Consider the following 15,186-nt stretch of genomic DNA (forward strand, 5'->3'; position numbering starts at 1 on the left):
GCGCTGACTGATTTAGGTCATGTGTTACTTGACAGACGAACGCTAGGTTACATTGCAGGGTTTTCCTTGATAAATTACGCGAAAATCGAAAATTGTTCACTTAACGATTTCTTTTAGAGAAGACGTTAAATCGATATAGGTCTTATTTCGAGGTCTAATGCGACTCGAGTGCTGCCAGTGGGTCGTGAAATAGACTAGGTTTTCTAACGTTGACGAGGTCGGGGTAGCTACGCGGATCCTTGGCCCCGATGTTGGCAATCTTTGAATAAGTGGTACCAGTGGTGTAGCCAGAAGGGTTTGCATAGGTGTCGATAGCTTTTTAAGATTTGTATCGCAAGAAACGAGTGTTATCTCGATTGATACAATTTTTTGACAATAAATTTTATAATTTTATATTTCATTTTGGAACTCTCGTGTCCATCTTCATGATTTCCATGTAATCCTTTCAAATTTTTATCACAGGACACGTTATCGTGCCCAGCATCCTTCCCACTCCCAAAACGATTTTCGATGCATGCGATTGCGAGCATGCGCAATTAAATTCAGGCCATTCCAAGCACTTGACCGAATTTGCGAAGATTTCTTGCTTCTGGCTGATTTTACAAGGGTACGTATTTTAACACGTTCACTGCCAGACTAATACTCTTGAAAATTTCTACTGTGATTAAACTTTGTTTACAGACTATTGGAAACTGCGTAATGAAACATTTATTGTGGTATTTAGTTTTGTAACTTCATCAAAGTTCAAGTATTTCATTTAAATTCATTTTCTGTGACAGTTAACTTTCAGAATTAATATTCGTAGTTTTTCAGTGAAAAGCGTTGTCACCCATATATGGGTGACGTCAGTGACGTGACGATCAACGTGTTAAGCGAGATTCAATAAATATTGTAACGTTAAAATGATTCTTCTAAGATGATTTAAATATGTATAATATAACAAGAATATCTCTTTTATACAGAAACTCGTAGACACTAAATTTTAATTTTACGATTATTGTAATTCTAACGCGCGCAACGTGTGCATACTTGTTATACCCAATTACAGTCATGTTCATAACGCAGACTTGTTTTTTTCGCGGGTTAATGTTACGCGCCACCTAAATTTTCTATCTAATTCTACGCATTAGATACGTGTGACATTAATTTGTGCATACGAGAAGTGAAATTAGTGTCACCTTAAAGCACATTTGCATAAGCGTAGGATGCTCTGTTGAGCGTGGAACTAAACATACATCACGGGTGGAACGTTAATACGTACGTCAAGTTTGAAAATTAAGAAGCGTTAAATCGTTTTGCTAAAAAAAGTTTCGTTTCTTGCAAACTGACGCTTCGCGAACGGAACAACGCGATTTGGTATTGGATTCGAGCACGTTTGTTTAGTCTTTCGTCGAGTTTATGGATCCACTTTAACGACCGTTTTCTCGTCATTTCTTATTTTAACTATCGGCCAGTAAACAACACGAGGGAGCGTAATTAACATTTTTCGTTAGCTGATTAATGTACTATGATATAAATCATGCGAATAATTTTATTTCGAGAAGTTTGTGTCCAGTCGTTATTAAAGTTGAAAATCAATTTGCGAAATTAAAGATAAAGCCCATCGAGCGGTATATATTTAATTACGCTTGAAGTAGGTATTTTGGCCTAACGACTATCGTCTTCAGTGTGCTTCTTTATCCAATCGACGTAGCTGTAGACACGAGTGAAGACATCTGGACGACCTTTTGCACACGGGATTCCCCAAGATACCACTCCGATTTGTACCTTGTCGGCCACTAGAGGACCACCGGAATCTCCCTTTTGAAAAATTCATAAATTAATAAAATATCTACCTGCTCTGTCTCTTGAAGAGGCCTTGAAATGTCCAGCTTGTGCAATGCATTGAGGGGGTATTATCGTCTAGAAGTTTGTTTTTTCAGTAATTTTTAGGAATTAATTTTGCGAAAACTATCAAACCTACAGTACCAGGGTTTTTTTATGCATAACAAAACACGTTGCAACTAACAACACAAATTTTTATAAAATACTTCATTGAAATCTATACAAGTTATGCGCTGTTATGCAGACTGTGGCGGTTCTAGTTGTTTGAGACAGAAAAACAAATTCTTTTTTTCAATCTATACGAATGTAGTTACCGTCTGAACTAGAATTAAGTAAGTACTAAACTTTTTATCGGAATCGCAGCTGTTCGAAAATTAAGGTTTAATTTTCCCCGGATAATTGTCAACTAAAATATGAGAGCAGGGCTAAAATATTCAAGCTATCGGTATAATTCTAGTTCAGACCATAGGCGATGGTACCTTCGAAATGTATGTAAAACTAGAAGTTAGAGGCACTTTCTCAAAACCCCAAATGATAAGAAAATGCAAAAGAAAAAAAATCGAATTTTTCGAGTTTCTAGACGATAATACTCCCTGAATCTCGAAACTCGATAAAACTGACGGGTAAAAGATCGCCTGGCCCCCTTGTTAGAGTAACTCTTTCGAACTAGGTGAGCGAAACTTAACAATGCTCACTGTTACGCACTTGTCGACACGGTTCTCGACGGATTGCAAATAAGAAAAAAAGTGTGCTGCTTTAGTTGAGGGATCCTTTGACGCAAAAGGGCCCTCTTCTCGAGTGCTCGACTAGTCGTGAATGCACTTACGTGACAAGCGCCTTCGCCCCTCTTGTTGAGTGTGCAGATATTGTCGTTGGTGACACGAAAGCTGGCGTTTAAACATTGTTTTTGATCGATCACGCTCAGCTCAATGTGCTGCAATTCGTTCGGTGCCTCTCCGGGATACTTAACGTCATTCGTGCGCGATTAGGGGATCGGTCGACGACGGGGATGCATATGGAATAAAGAAAACAATGATGAACTTCAATGAAAGACTCGAATTCAAAGACGAACAAAAGTTCAGCGAGTTAGCAATCGTTCAGGATTTTAAGATTACGTAATGCGCTTACTAAGAGGGACTTACCTGTCTAGAGGTGAAGAATAATATGTAATTCACGAAAGAAAAATCTATATGTACAGTGGGTGTAGAATGTATTCGTACACCGATGAAATTGTAGTTTCTTAACTTCTTTTTTTGTAATCAATGATATTTTACATATTCACGGAAGTCTCTAAGATAGATATAGTCCAAACAAACATTTACTAGTTAATATAATTTGTGAAATTGACAGAAAGATGCGAAAAGTGGGTGGAAGTATAGAAGCAATAAGTATTTGGATGATTCTTATGACGAACCATTTACAGCAGTTCAATCTATTTTAGACATTTCCGAGAATATGTAGAATGTCATTGTTTATAAAAAGTAAGTTAATAAATTACAATTTTACACAGTTTTTTTGGAAATTGATCGGTGTACGAATACTTTCTACACTCACTGTAAAATTTAAAAATGATAGATTCGATACTTTATGTATAAAATTGCGCTTTCTAGATCAGGCAACCCCCTTTTAAGATAAACATTTAACTAAATTAAAACTCAATGGTAATTAAATGAAAATGAATTGCAAACGTTTGCTGAATGGCAACTCGCGAGAGATGATACATACGCTGGTGGTACCCCAACCGGACAACTCGGCTGGGTAATCAATTTTACTGAAATTTTCGTTGGGTAAAGACACGGGCTTCACTTTATCCCCGAAAACGATATCCTTGTTCACTTTAATCAATCCAATGTCGTTCCTGATCAGCAGAGAACTGTATCTCGGGTGACCAAACACTCTTTCAGATTGATATTCGTCGCCACCCTTGTCCAAGGTGTTCGTACCCAACACCACGGTTATCCCAGAATCGTTGAAGCTAAAATAATCAATTGAAATTTTATAAATTAATATATCGAACAGGTCAGTGGTGATAATCGAGGCCTACCGTATTTTATTTTAAGTAGAAATTTTATTAAAACGAACCTCGATACGCAGTGAGCGGCTGTCAATATCCACCTCTTGTTTAATACTGATCCTCCGCAGAAATGTCGTCCCTTATAGCGAAGGGAAGCTTGATACGGGAACTGTCCATCCTCAGCGGCAGAACCGCCCACGATTTTTGGAATTTCATTTATACTCGCCGCTGTGTTTAGAGGTTCCAATTTATATTAACATAGAGTTGAATAACAAGTATCGTTTACTAATCAAACAAAAAATAAGTTTCGAGTATAATGTAGACTTGGTTTTGCTATGTTTTAAATAAAATAACATCAAATTATAACTTTGATGATTCAGACTATCGTGTTGTTTAAATAACGCGTCTCCTTACCGGATGCTTCGAACAGCTTGACCGTGGTCAGAATACAGACAAGCAAGAACATTTTAAATCGTTTGCTTTTTCCTTTGGTGGTGACGACGAGTTAAATACCAATCTGAGATTCCCCTAAGCTTTCGAAGGGTATTTATACCAAATTCGTTCTTAATGTCCATGGGAATTGAACATACACCTGGCGACTATTTAAATTTAGGTCAGATATTTACCTACGAAAAAGCTTATTCCGATGTATCTCACGTTCGCTACGATAGAAACTAACAATAAGAAGAACTGAGGTCAAACAGGTGCCCTTATCGTTTAAGAGGAAAAACATCGTGTATTCATGTCCCGACCGTACAATGTTAATTACTGGAGAATGGTATTCCTTGTTACAAATTATTCCTTTTAATAACGATTCTAATTATTGCTTGATGCCATTATTGCCTTTGTCTTCAGTTCAAGTCTTACAAAGTCACTATTCTAAATAACAATGAAACTTTGGACTCGATACAATTTGCTCGATACCCTTTTCTAAGTTTCTTATCAGATAAACGATGCGTGTTTCGATTTAAAAAATTACCAGTCGATTATTGGATTCGTCCGATTTGCGTCTCTTCGTCGATCAATGATTCAAAGAAGATTATTCGGGGCCTTTATTAAACGAGGGCGCAGGACAATTTAAAAAGGCACAAAGCTGCACAATTTATTCCATTATGACATGACTCACCCTGATTATGTCCCATTCAGAGACGGTGGCTGGGTGATTGGCCTCATTCAAATTGTATAGTAGTGGTAAGGGTCTAATTCTGGCGTCATACTTGAACGCACTGTGCTTTCTGATATTGCTCTTAAATATCACCGTGAAGACTCGGATAAAGGACACTCCGCGATACCCATTATGGCGAGCACAAAGAAGAACGAATTCCTTTGACAAATTAATAGAAAATACGGATGCAATCTCTTGTGATCTCGTGCGTGTTTATTCATTGCGATGTCAAACACAATTCATTAATCGATTAATCTGTTACCGCGTGCTTCCATCAATAACGAATGGGGCAAATTTTCTTTAACCATAGAAAAAAAATTTAATTACGAAGGAGTAAGAAAAATAAATAAAACGCCTATGAGATCACTCGAACTGCATACAAAGTTTCAAAGCACAAATACATGAAAAAAAAGAAAAAAATAATAAAAACACTTTTAAAGTATATCGGCGAAATAGTAATTTAATTCAGCTCTAAGGGGTACTTCCCCTCTTGCCTTACGACGTAAGACGACGACGTAAGAGGTACGTCTAACGTTGAAGTTTGAGAAACGCTGTATTAAACAATGGTCGAAGGATAATGATTCGATGTACAACGAGACAAGAAAGAAACACACGGTGTGTACAACTTGAACTTTCTTTATTTAAATGAATCAGAGGCAATATGAACCGTCGATGGAACGCTGCTTGTACAATGTCAAACTCAAATGTAGTCATACGTTTTTTTTCTCTCGCCGTTGACTGTCTTCGGAACAATATCAACACAATTATCTCCGAAGGAGTGCGAACTTACTGCGTGTGATTCTAATTAATCAGAACTTAAACGATGACAAGCGCACGGGTTTCGCAACCGCTCATATTCCCTGTGGCGTGTACGTATAAAATATTCATGTTCTCACAACCAGAAGTTAATAGTCAGAATATCAGTACCGCTTCGCCCGTGCATACAGTAAATAAATAAACCATAGAAAAAAATAAGAGAGAGAGAGGGGGGGGAGGGGGAGAGTGAGAGAGAGAGAAAAAAAAAACTCGCACGTAACTAATCTCTATGCGCCTTTGCTTTTCGGTCATCAACTAACGCTATATATATATATAAATTTTCCGTACCCTTATATAAGTATTTTTTTTTTTTTTTAGTCGTTTACAAAAGCTACTGTTTCAGTATCACTTGCCGCTGGCCACGCTCTAACGCATGTACGTTTTAAGTAACCGTGTGAAAGTAAACGCGAGCTCATGTTTTATGTACGTGTAATTCATGTTATTGTGTGTGATATAATAATTTCGAAATCGCGTGGATCGTTGGCTTACACTTTTTATCTTTATATGTATCTGTGTTTATGTATGTGTGTTATGTATGCTTAACGTATATATTATAATTATTCACCTTGTACCATATCGAACCGATAAAACTTTATGATTGTCTAATAGTCTGAATAACTATATAATATATATAAATTATGTTTTACAATTCGAATAGAGCTCCTTACCAGTAGTACGGTAGGGGGCGATCGAGTATTTCCGTGTGGTGTATTCTTCGCAAACACCCGTTACATATATATATAGCATAACATCGATAGTACTAAAAATATAAACATTTCTGTCGTAACGTTAAATCATACAATTATAGTTTAGTCACTAGAGAATACGTACAAAATCAAATGCCAGCACCCCATTTAAGACGAGACGGACTTATTTCGAAAATGCGTGAATCTACGCGTATGCTACGACAATTTATTTTTTTTTTTTATGTCACTCGAACAACACAAATGAAAATACTTCTGCTATTGCAAATACTCTTCACGAAGAATGAATTGAATGCGTGAAAATGCTTAACTTACGATAAAAAGGATATCTTATTTAATTGAACACTGAAAAATCGTCTACGAAATGCAATAATAGAACACTCCGGATCATATGCAACATGTACATACATATAACGCGTTTGTGAAAGGTGACAATGAAACTTACTTTATAACTTTTGTCATTGATTGATGAACGATTCTACTTAAACAAGAATACTATTTGTTAACAGCCAGTTTACACTATTCATCTTTTCCTTCGAGGTTTATAAAACATTTAAGAACGTTCAAAATACTTTCATGAATAATGCATATATTTTTTTTAAATGCAAGTTCACTTCGAACATCCGTCTACTTCAATCGACAATGCTCAGATTAGTCAAGATAAATAAATAAGAATATGTAATTATTGTTTTATATATCCATACTAATTTATTCATAGACTTTTTCTTGCATTTAATAAGGTGATTCAAGATTTATGCGACAGAGTCACTTTGTATTAACATTCGTTTGTTGTAAATGCTATAGAAAATATATGTATATAGAAGTTTAATACCCAAAAATTGAAAATTAATTTAAGACATCGATAACTTAAAGTCATAATATCACATGGTGCTGCCATCCAATATTGTAGCTGCAGAAATGTGTACAGAAAGATGGCTATGTTACGTTCTAGGCCACAGAACTCCGTCACTTATTGGCTATGAAATATTTAAGTATATTATTCGGTTTTGGTTTACTAGTCGTCGGCCATGAACGTGTGACTTCTCTTTGTATGTCAATGGGTAAAGATTTGAGAACCGCTGCATCGATTTTTGGAGACAATTGCATAGGTGACGAAGGACTGAGTCTAAGATCCGCCATTTCGTTACTTGGAGATTCTCTGCGCCCGCTCAACCATACTTCCAATCTGGTCTTTTTTGGTAAAGGTTCTATCTCGTTCAGTAGGTCGTCTTCTGAACACTGATTGTTGCCACATAGTGATTTTGAAATTGGGGACGAAGTGGTGCTCATTGCTGAACCATCGTTACTATCTTGATTTATACTCATCGGTGATCCAAGACTGACGTCAGATATACCTTCTTCCGAACTTATGTCCAAGACAGATTGAACGGCAACTTGCTTTCGCAAAAACGATGTTATGCTATTTCTTCCGGATGATCTTTCCTCGAACTTTGTGAAAGCAACCCCTAATAGAGTTAAGTGGAATGGTTTAGAGACGTCGACGGTACGATGGAAAAGTTTCATAGCCAGTGCTAGCATTTTAGCATGATCGTAAACGCCAGATTTTGTGGAAGGCAATAGGTGCTTTGGTAGAGCGCATTGCCGAGTTTCTCTTTTACCTGACGTTGGTTTATTAAAGTCGTGCTTTCTGACCGTTATTCTCATAGCAATGGGAATTCTTCCATCCTCCATAGCTAGTTCAGTCAATCTCCTTAAAAGCGCTCGAAGTCGCGATTCTACTTCGGCTACTAAAGAAACGCTTTTGAAACCATCTTCTAAACCTATAGATTGCTGTTTTCCCGTCGGTTTCACAGCAGTTTCATCTATACCTTCTGCATTATCTTTCAATTTTCTTGCCAAATCGACGCCGAGTTTCATTTCCAAGTTCTCTAAAGACGTTTTACGCAAATCGTTTACTGTCTTTATGTTATTGGACGCTAATATTTGTGTGGTTTTTTGCCCGACACCGGGTATTTTAGACACAGATCCTATCGTAGATAACAACAGTGGTCCACTGCATGGGAATATTAGTGTCTGTTGGTTTGGTTTATGCAACGACCCAACAAGTTTTGCTAGAAGCTTATTGTGCGCTATTCCAGCACTGCACGTGACACGTAACTCTTTATAAATCCGTTTTCTTATTTCTGCTGCAATTTTGGAAGCTATAATTAATCGAGTATGGCAACCACATGGACATTCTTCTTCAGACAGACCAAATACTTCGCCAACTGGATTTTCATCTTCGATAGAAATACTTATATTTAGTTCAGAATCGTTTCCAGAATCCATACATTTTTGCACGATAGATGTGACATCCATAAAGTTATCGTCGAAACCTAACCGTTCGACTAAGGGAGTAAACTGATGCAATACCTCCAGGATCTTGGCAGAAAAGTGACGATAGTTTGTCAAATCTTCCCCATTCACCAGAGCCAGCCCTGGACATAACTGTAAAGCTTCTTGAACAGACATACATTTCTTAATTCCATATTCCCTTGCCAAGTAGTTGCTCGTTACTACTATATTTTTTTGTTGTACTCCTAATGGTTTGCCTTCTAGCTCTGGATGCCTCAGCATCTCCACTTGAGCATAAAAACAGTCAACATCTATGTGAATTATAGTTCTCGGATGTCGTATAATTGTATCAAAATCAATGGAATCCATTGATGTCAGCTTATAAATAATGTAGTACAGTATTATACATAGAATTTTTATTATATAAGGTTTCTTGTTTAATCTTTTAACATACTATAATCTGTAACAATAATAAGATACAATTAATAATACATTTAGAAATAGATTCAAATAATACATGAAACAAACACCTCTAACAATTAAAATGCTATTAAATTTAACAAGTATTGCTGCCTTTCTAGAACAATGTAGTTAAAAATATGTTATTAAATATATCGTCTAATTTCATAATCAAGTATTATTTTTTTTCCGCTATTAATAGATTCTAACAAAGATTTGTATAAATCGTATATGTACAGTTATATACATGTTGATATGCTGAATTCATATATCGAGAAAATAGGTTAAGTTAAACACACAAAGCATACAAACAGTATGTTGATATATCCACTTACATATGGCTGTTTGTAATCATATAATTCATCGTAATTGTTATTTCAGGACAAAATAAGCTAACGAATACTTGTTAAACAACTTTTTTCTGTATCATTTACTCTAACTTTTCTCAGATTATAAAGTAAGGTTACCATTATTTAGTATTCATTCGGGAAGTATGTTGTCGCACAACCATGTAGAATGTTTGGACGCATATGTATTTTTATTGTTCAGAAATCCGTTAGGTCGTCGAATAGACATTAAAAATGTAGCAATTAATATTAAAAACACTAATGTTTCACTTGGAAAATCCGCGCCAACTCTTCATAACTTTCGTCGAAGCTATATGTTCTTTACGGCTGACGAGTTTCGCTGGTAACACGAAACAAAATTATCGTAAAAACTAAACAGAAACTTGTTTATAAATTGTAATGCGACTAATTTATTTTTCACATGGTAGCCATGTTTTTGAATTGTCATAGATATGTTCGTATATACATATTTATTATTGCACCCTAACATTTGGTGCAACTAAGCATTTATAGTTATTTTATGACTCAAGTATGCTTTATGACCAGAAGATAGCATATACGCAGGTAATGGTTGATTTTCATCGTATCCCCATGTAAAAACAGCCAATAGTATTTAAGATGGACTAGGGGAATAATTTTATATAATCTGATAATATCTAAAATGCATATTTTCCCTATATATGATCCAATCAGAATGTAAAACAGCTAGTGGAAATATAATATAGATACGGAAAAGATAAAATACTCAAAAGATGAACTCCTATAGAAAATGGCATAAGTTTTATATTATACATTCGTGTTTCCAATACACGACAGCATTTCGTTGTAACATATATAAATAAAACAGAAGATTCGTTGTAATATTTATACATTACTTTCTATTTTCAAAAGTGAATGCTTCAGTGTTAAATTGTACGATATTCTCATAGTCTACCACGAGTGTATCGAGTGTAAATAAGTGTACTTAGTTGTAAAAAAAATGTATATGGGTTGGACATTCGCAATCTAATAGATGAAACATGACCAGTAAGTGCATTTAAACATTTTCCTAATCGTGTAAATTTAATAAAAGTCCGAAAAGGTAAAGGCGATTTAATTCTATTAGGACTTTCATGTGAAACGTGAGTATTTAGTTTAATGCTCCGTTTTGAGACACATCAGATATCGGAAAAAATATTTCGATTTTGTTAATTTTGTCGAATTACACGAATTCAAGTCCGGCTACAAATCAAGTGTAGGCAGCCATCTTGGAAAATCCCTTTTCGCATTTCGAACGAACAAAGTGTCAAATATCGATAATTAATTTATCGTATGGGGTTGAAGTGAAAATTTTCACGAGAATTGAGTTTTGTAAGGAAACCCGGATTTTTCAGTGTGATCCCGAAAGTAGAACGTGAAAATCAATTTCGCGCCACTAATCAGTATTATTCAATAGCCAAGTTTAAAAACCAAGAAAAATATAGAGACGTGCTCCGATACAAAACAATTCGAATAAGACACGTGTAGGAGAATTTTTCTATTGAAAGTTGGAAATAATATAGGCAAAACGGCTTCGCAAAAAAAATCGTCTAGGAAGATGGCGGAGTCCAAAGAATTAGAGGTGAGTGAAGTATTAAAAGTAGTGCAGTGCAGTTTAATTACGTGTGAAATTTTATAGAAAAGTCGGCAGGTCTGCATTGTGAATTTGTCGTGGTTATATCCGGGTTATCAGTGATTTGAGATATGCGTCAGTGATTTGTATTACTAGACGCTTGATACACTCTCGTGCAAGTTTTAGGCCATTACTATTGTCAGTATTTAGCCTTTTATCAGTGAAATTTGAAGTTTAATTAACGACATTTTTTCGTTGGCTATATTGTATTTGCGATTATGTTCTCTGTGCCTGTGCCCTGTGCTAAGGTTGATAAATGGCGAAATTATCTTCATAATAGGATTGATAGGATTTATAGGTAACCTTAACATTTTCATCGTTTAAATGAAAAAATTCTTAAATGTTTTCCGTTGTTTACATATATTTTAAAAATATTTAATCATAAAGATATATAGTATCTTGCAAGTGTGTTGTATGCTAGTATTGATTGTAATAAAAATAACGTATATTGTGCCAATGTGTATCTGTCCTTTGACACAAAATAGATATTGACAAATGTATATTTTATGTTGCTTTTGTGCTTTAGAATAGAAAACTTGAAGTATGATTTTTATGCCTGGTATGTTATATTTTATTTTGTAATTCTGCAATTATATTTGCAAAAATCAGCATAGTGTAAAATTGTTTGCACAATTGGTTGAGTAAAACTGACAAATATTGGACTATTAATTTCTTTTTTTGATAAATCTTCTTTTTGGGAAACAATGCAGTTTTTAATTGTTAATTAACAATTTAATGATATTGCGTATGTAAGGATTTAAAATATAGAAATGTTGTCATTTTGTGATTGCAGAATATGGTATTGAGTTTTCGAGTGTCTGAACTTCAGATGCTTCTTGGTTTTGCTGGTAGAAATAAATCAGGTAGAAAAACCGAATTACAAACACGTGCACTAGAATTGTTACGTTTGAGATCTCATCCAGTACAGCTCAAAATACGTGAACTATATAAAAGCATACAGTGAGTATACTATTAATGTAAATGCAATTGTATATATCCAGAATTATATTGATTCTTATAACAATTGCTATTATTATTTCCCATGATATGGAATACTTTATTTCTTTCATTATTTTAATATAGAATCAAAAACAGTGTTTATTTCTTTATATGTACTAAGGCATATTATTATACTTTGAGTATTATAAATAGCAGCAGGTTCTAAACACAAAGCACTAGTTATACTATTTGTTGTAAAATTTTGTTTAGAGCTGATCAATTGGCTGCTCACCAAATGTACGGTCAAACAGGTGGTTCTGGAGAGCCACAAATTGATCAAAACATGCATTCCAGAAATTATTATACAAGGTAATTGCATGAAATAACAAAATATTTCTCTCTAAAGGGTTCTTCTACTTGAAAACTTTACAATACACATTTCTTTTTTAATTTTTTACCTAACATTATTGACAATACCATTTTAAATTTTGTGCATTTATTTATACATATTTTAAGGAAAAGTATATTTTTATTCTACTATTTCTTTAATTTGAGTAACTTGGGAATTTTAATGTTTACAATGTTTGAAGAAAATAGAATGAATTTTTTACATTTTCAGTAGAAGACCTCCTTAATTGTAAAAATCAGTATTCATACTTAATTATGTTGGTTCTTATTTTTAATTAATATAAAGACAAGCTATCAGTCAGCAACAACAGTCACAGTCCTCAGTTTCCAGTGGAAAAGAGTTGCCACCAGCTCATCAAGCATCTTTACCTCAATCTCCTAGAGCTAATCCTGTATATCAGAACACAGGATATACTAGTGTAACACCACAAGTAAGTTTAAATCATTTCCTGTAGGATATTCATGAAGTATTATTTATTGATAATTCCCTTTTTTTAATATGCCTAATATGATTAACATTACAGCAGACAACAAGTGTAGGTTACAGTCCATATCCATATCCACCAAAAGTTTTACCATCTCCATTACAAATACAGCCTCGGAGTCAGTATCCTGTTCATCCAGATGTCAGACTTAAAAAACTTCCATTTTTCGATTTGTTGGGTGAATTGTTGAAACCATCTAGTTTAATGCCCCAAGGCTCTCTAAGACTTCAAGAGAATACGTTTATGTTTCATTTAACACCACAACAGTCAACAGACATAGCCAGTTCGCGAGATTGTCGCGCTGGAAGTAAAATGGATTATACTGTACAGGTATGTGTTGTTAATTTGATCTTAAATCATTGTTAAGAATGTCTTTATTGTTCTATAAATGTTATAGGTACAAATGAGATTTTGTTTACAAGAAACTTCATGTGAACAAGAAGATTGTTTTCCTCCTAGTATTGCAGTGAAAGTTAATGGAAAATTATGTCCCTTACCCGTAAGTAAATATATTTTATTGAAATGAACCGTTAATCTTCCATGTATTATATCAACTAAATTTCATTTATTTTTTTTACAGAATCCAATTCCTACAAACAAACCAGGGGTAGAGCCAAAGAGGCCTCCAAGGCCTGTCAACATTAGTCATTTAGTAAAGTTATCTCCTACCGTAGCAAATCAAATTCACGTCACATGGTCGGCCGACTATGGAAGGCGATATGCAATCGCCATATACCTAGTTAGAAAACTTTCTAGCGCTAAGTTACTGGCGAGATTAAAAAGTAAAGGTGTACGACATTCGGATTACACAAGAGGTTTAAGTAAGTAATCGAAACTTATCTTTCAAATTTATGGAAATGTTAAAGAAAAGTGTTATTGGAACGATTCCCTCCATAGTTAAGGAAAAGCTTAATGAAGATGCAGACAGTGAAATAGCGACTACGTCTCTTAGGGTGTCGTTAGCGTGTCCATTAGGGAAAATGCGAATGGCTACACCATGTCGTGCATCGACGTGTTCGCATTTGCAATGTTTTGACGCATCGCTGTTTCTACAAATGAACGAAAGAAAACCCACGTGGAATTGTCCAGTTTGTGATAAAGCGGCACTGTACGATACTCTGGTTATAGATGGATATTTTCAGGAAGTTTTAAATTCCAAAAAATTATTACCAGATGTAAATGAAATTCAGCTGTTGCAAGATGGATCATGGGAGAATTTGGTTTTGAAGAAAGAGAAAGATAAAGACAAAACTGAAACGAAAGTGATAACGAATACGCAGGATCGCAAAATCGATGTGGACACTGTAGACCTCGGTGAGATATTGTTTCATTGTATCACATATAAGGCCAAAAATATAAAAAAACTTTTGTTTCTCCCGAAGAAAGAACATAACCTCAAAGGTTGATTACTTTATATATAACATATTATTATGTATTTGTTTAGATGAAAGCAATCCTACACCTCCAAAGGAGAAGAAACGAGCTGTTGTCATTGATTTAATTTCAGATAGTGACGATGACTATGAAAATACCACACCTACGCAAAGTACAAAAAAATTGGCTAGTGGTACATCTTCACCAAAAAAATCACAAGCCAGCTCTATTAGTAGTACAAGTGAATCGCCGGAGTTAATGATAATTGATTTAGAATAACATGTTTTTTTATTATCTCTTTACTATAAAATTGCTAAATTTTGTATTATTATATGAGTCTTATAGAACTAAAACCAAATGAAGTTTATTAGTTCTTTAATTGACAAAAAAGAAAACTATTATTATAAGTATTAATATAAGCAAATTCATGATGTTTTTACTTTTGGTACTTAAAAACAGACAAAAAATGAAGAATAGAATTCGTTAATCATTTCAATAGAAAGCATTCCTTTGCATCATTAATACATGTACAGTCCATTTATCATTTTAGTTTGCAGAAGAAAAATAACAAGATCAGGTTAGGTGTAATGAATATTTTCATACAATTTTGTAGTATCATAACAAGACCATTGTGTAGTTTTATTTAATCGAATAAAGCAATTTTTTTTATTTTGTAGTATTGTCCACTTTCTTTGCGAATTATTT

The 15,186-nt window shown here is 34.5% G+C and overlaps 3 protein-coding genes across 10 annotated transcripts; 1 reads left to right on the top strand and 2 right to left on the bottom strand.

Annotated features, from left to right (window-relative positions):
- Positions 1-546: 546 nt before the first annotated feature.
- On the bottom strand, positions 547-5,481 carry LOC128879270 (chymotrypsin-2-like). 2 transcript variants are annotated; one of them, XM_054128256.1, is made up of 5 exons: positions 4,965-5,481; positions 3,907-4,066; positions 3,550-3,799; positions 2,651-2,788; positions 547-1,800 (listed from the first exon to the last, which is right to left on the bottom strand). In XM_054128256.1, exons 1-5 carry the CDS (start codon positions 4,978-4,980, stop codon positions 1,648-1,650), a joined length of 717 nt encoding a protein of 238 aa, XP_053984231.1. In that variant the 5' UTR covers positions 4,981-5,481; the 3' UTR covers positions 547-1,647. The 2 variants fall into 2 exon arrangements, with proteins under 2 accessions (XP_053984231.1, XP_053984229.1); XM_054128254.1 differs by having other exon boundaries at positions 4,253-5,481.
- A 142-nt stretch (positions 5,482-5,623) lies between these two features.
- Positions 5,624-10,122, bottom strand: LOC128880557 (DNA polymerase iota-like). 2 transcript variants are annotated; one of them, XM_054130803.1, is made up of 2 exons: positions 9,745-10,122; positions 5,624-9,278 (listed from the first exon to the last, which is right to left on the bottom strand). In XM_054130803.1, exon 2 carries the CDS (start codon positions 9,185-9,187, stop codon positions 7,490-7,492), a length of 1,698 nt encoding a protein of 565 aa, XP_053986778.1. In that variant the 5' UTR covers positions 9,188-9,278; positions 9,745-10,122; the 3' UTR covers positions 5,624-7,489. The 2 variants fall into 2 exon arrangements, with proteins under 2 accessions (XP_053986778.1, XP_053986779.1); XM_054130804.1 differs by having other exon boundaries at positions 9,613-9,754.
- A 324-nt stretch (positions 10,123-10,446) lies between these two features.
- On the top strand, positions 10,447-15,157 carry LOC128879347 (E3 SUMO-protein ligase PIAS2). 6 transcript variants are annotated; one of them, XM_054128403.1, is made up of 10 exons: positions 10,447-10,650; positions 10,730-11,224; positions 12,069-12,235; positions 12,485-12,583; positions 12,909-13,053; positions 13,147-13,437; positions 13,505-13,606; positions 13,688-13,928; positions 14,005-14,421; positions 14,552-15,157. In XM_054128403.1, exons 2-10 carry the CDS (start codon positions 11,201-11,203, stop codon positions 14,758-14,760), a joined length of 1,695 nt encoding a protein of 564 aa, XP_053984378.1. In that variant the 5' UTR covers positions 10,447-10,650; positions 10,730-11,200; the 3' UTR covers positions 14,761-15,157. The 6 variants fall into 6 exon arrangements, with proteins under 6 accessions (XP_053984378.1, XP_053984380.1, XP_053984377.1 ...); XM_054128405.1 differs by lacking the exon at positions 10,730-11,224; XM_054128402.1 differs by lacking the exon at positions 10,447-10,650 and having other exon boundaries at positions 10,671-11,224.
- The last annotated feature ends 29 nt before the right edge of the window (positions 15,158-15,186 follow it).

The sequence above is a fragment of the Hylaeus volcanicus genome, chromosome 7 (genome assembly GCF_026283585.1).
Source record: "Hylaeus volcanicus isolate JK05 chromosome 7, UHH_iyHylVolc1.0_haploid, whole genome shotgun sequence".
In the NCBI taxonomy this organism is placed as follows: domain Eukaryota; kingdom Metazoa; phylum Arthropoda; class Insecta; order Hymenoptera; family Colletidae; genus Hylaeus; species Hylaeus volcanicus.

Excerpts from the sequence above, each read along its gene's own strand:
- LOC128879270 (XM_054128254.1), bottom strand. The coding sequence starts at position 4,304 with ATGTTCTTGCTTGTCTGTATTCTGACCACGGTCAAGCTGTTCGAAGCA. Across the intron at positions 3,800-3,906 it reads GCCGCTCACTGCGTATCGAG|CTTCAACGATTCTGGGATAA; the intron begins GTTCGTTTTAAT and ends TGATTATTTTAG. Across the intron at positions 2,789-3,549 it reads CCGGTTGGGGTACCACCAGC|TATCCCGGAGAGGCACCGAA; the intron begins GTATGTATCATC and ends AATGACGTTAAG.
- LOC128880557 (XM_054130803.1), bottom strand. The coding sequence starts at position 9,187 with ATGGATTCCATTGATTTTGATACAATTATACGACATCCGAGAACTATA.
- LOC128879347 (XM_054128403.1), top strand. The coding sequence starts at position 11,201 with ATGGCGGAGTCCAAAGAATTAGAG. Across the intron at positions 13,054-13,146 it reads ATACTAGTGTAACACCACAA|CAGACAACAAGTGTAGGTTA; the intron begins GTAAGTTTAAAT and ends TTAACATTACAG. Across the intron at positions 13,438-13,504 it reads AAATGGATTATACTGTACAG|GTACAAATGAGATTTTGTTT; the intron begins GTATGTGTTGTT and ends TAAATGTTATAG.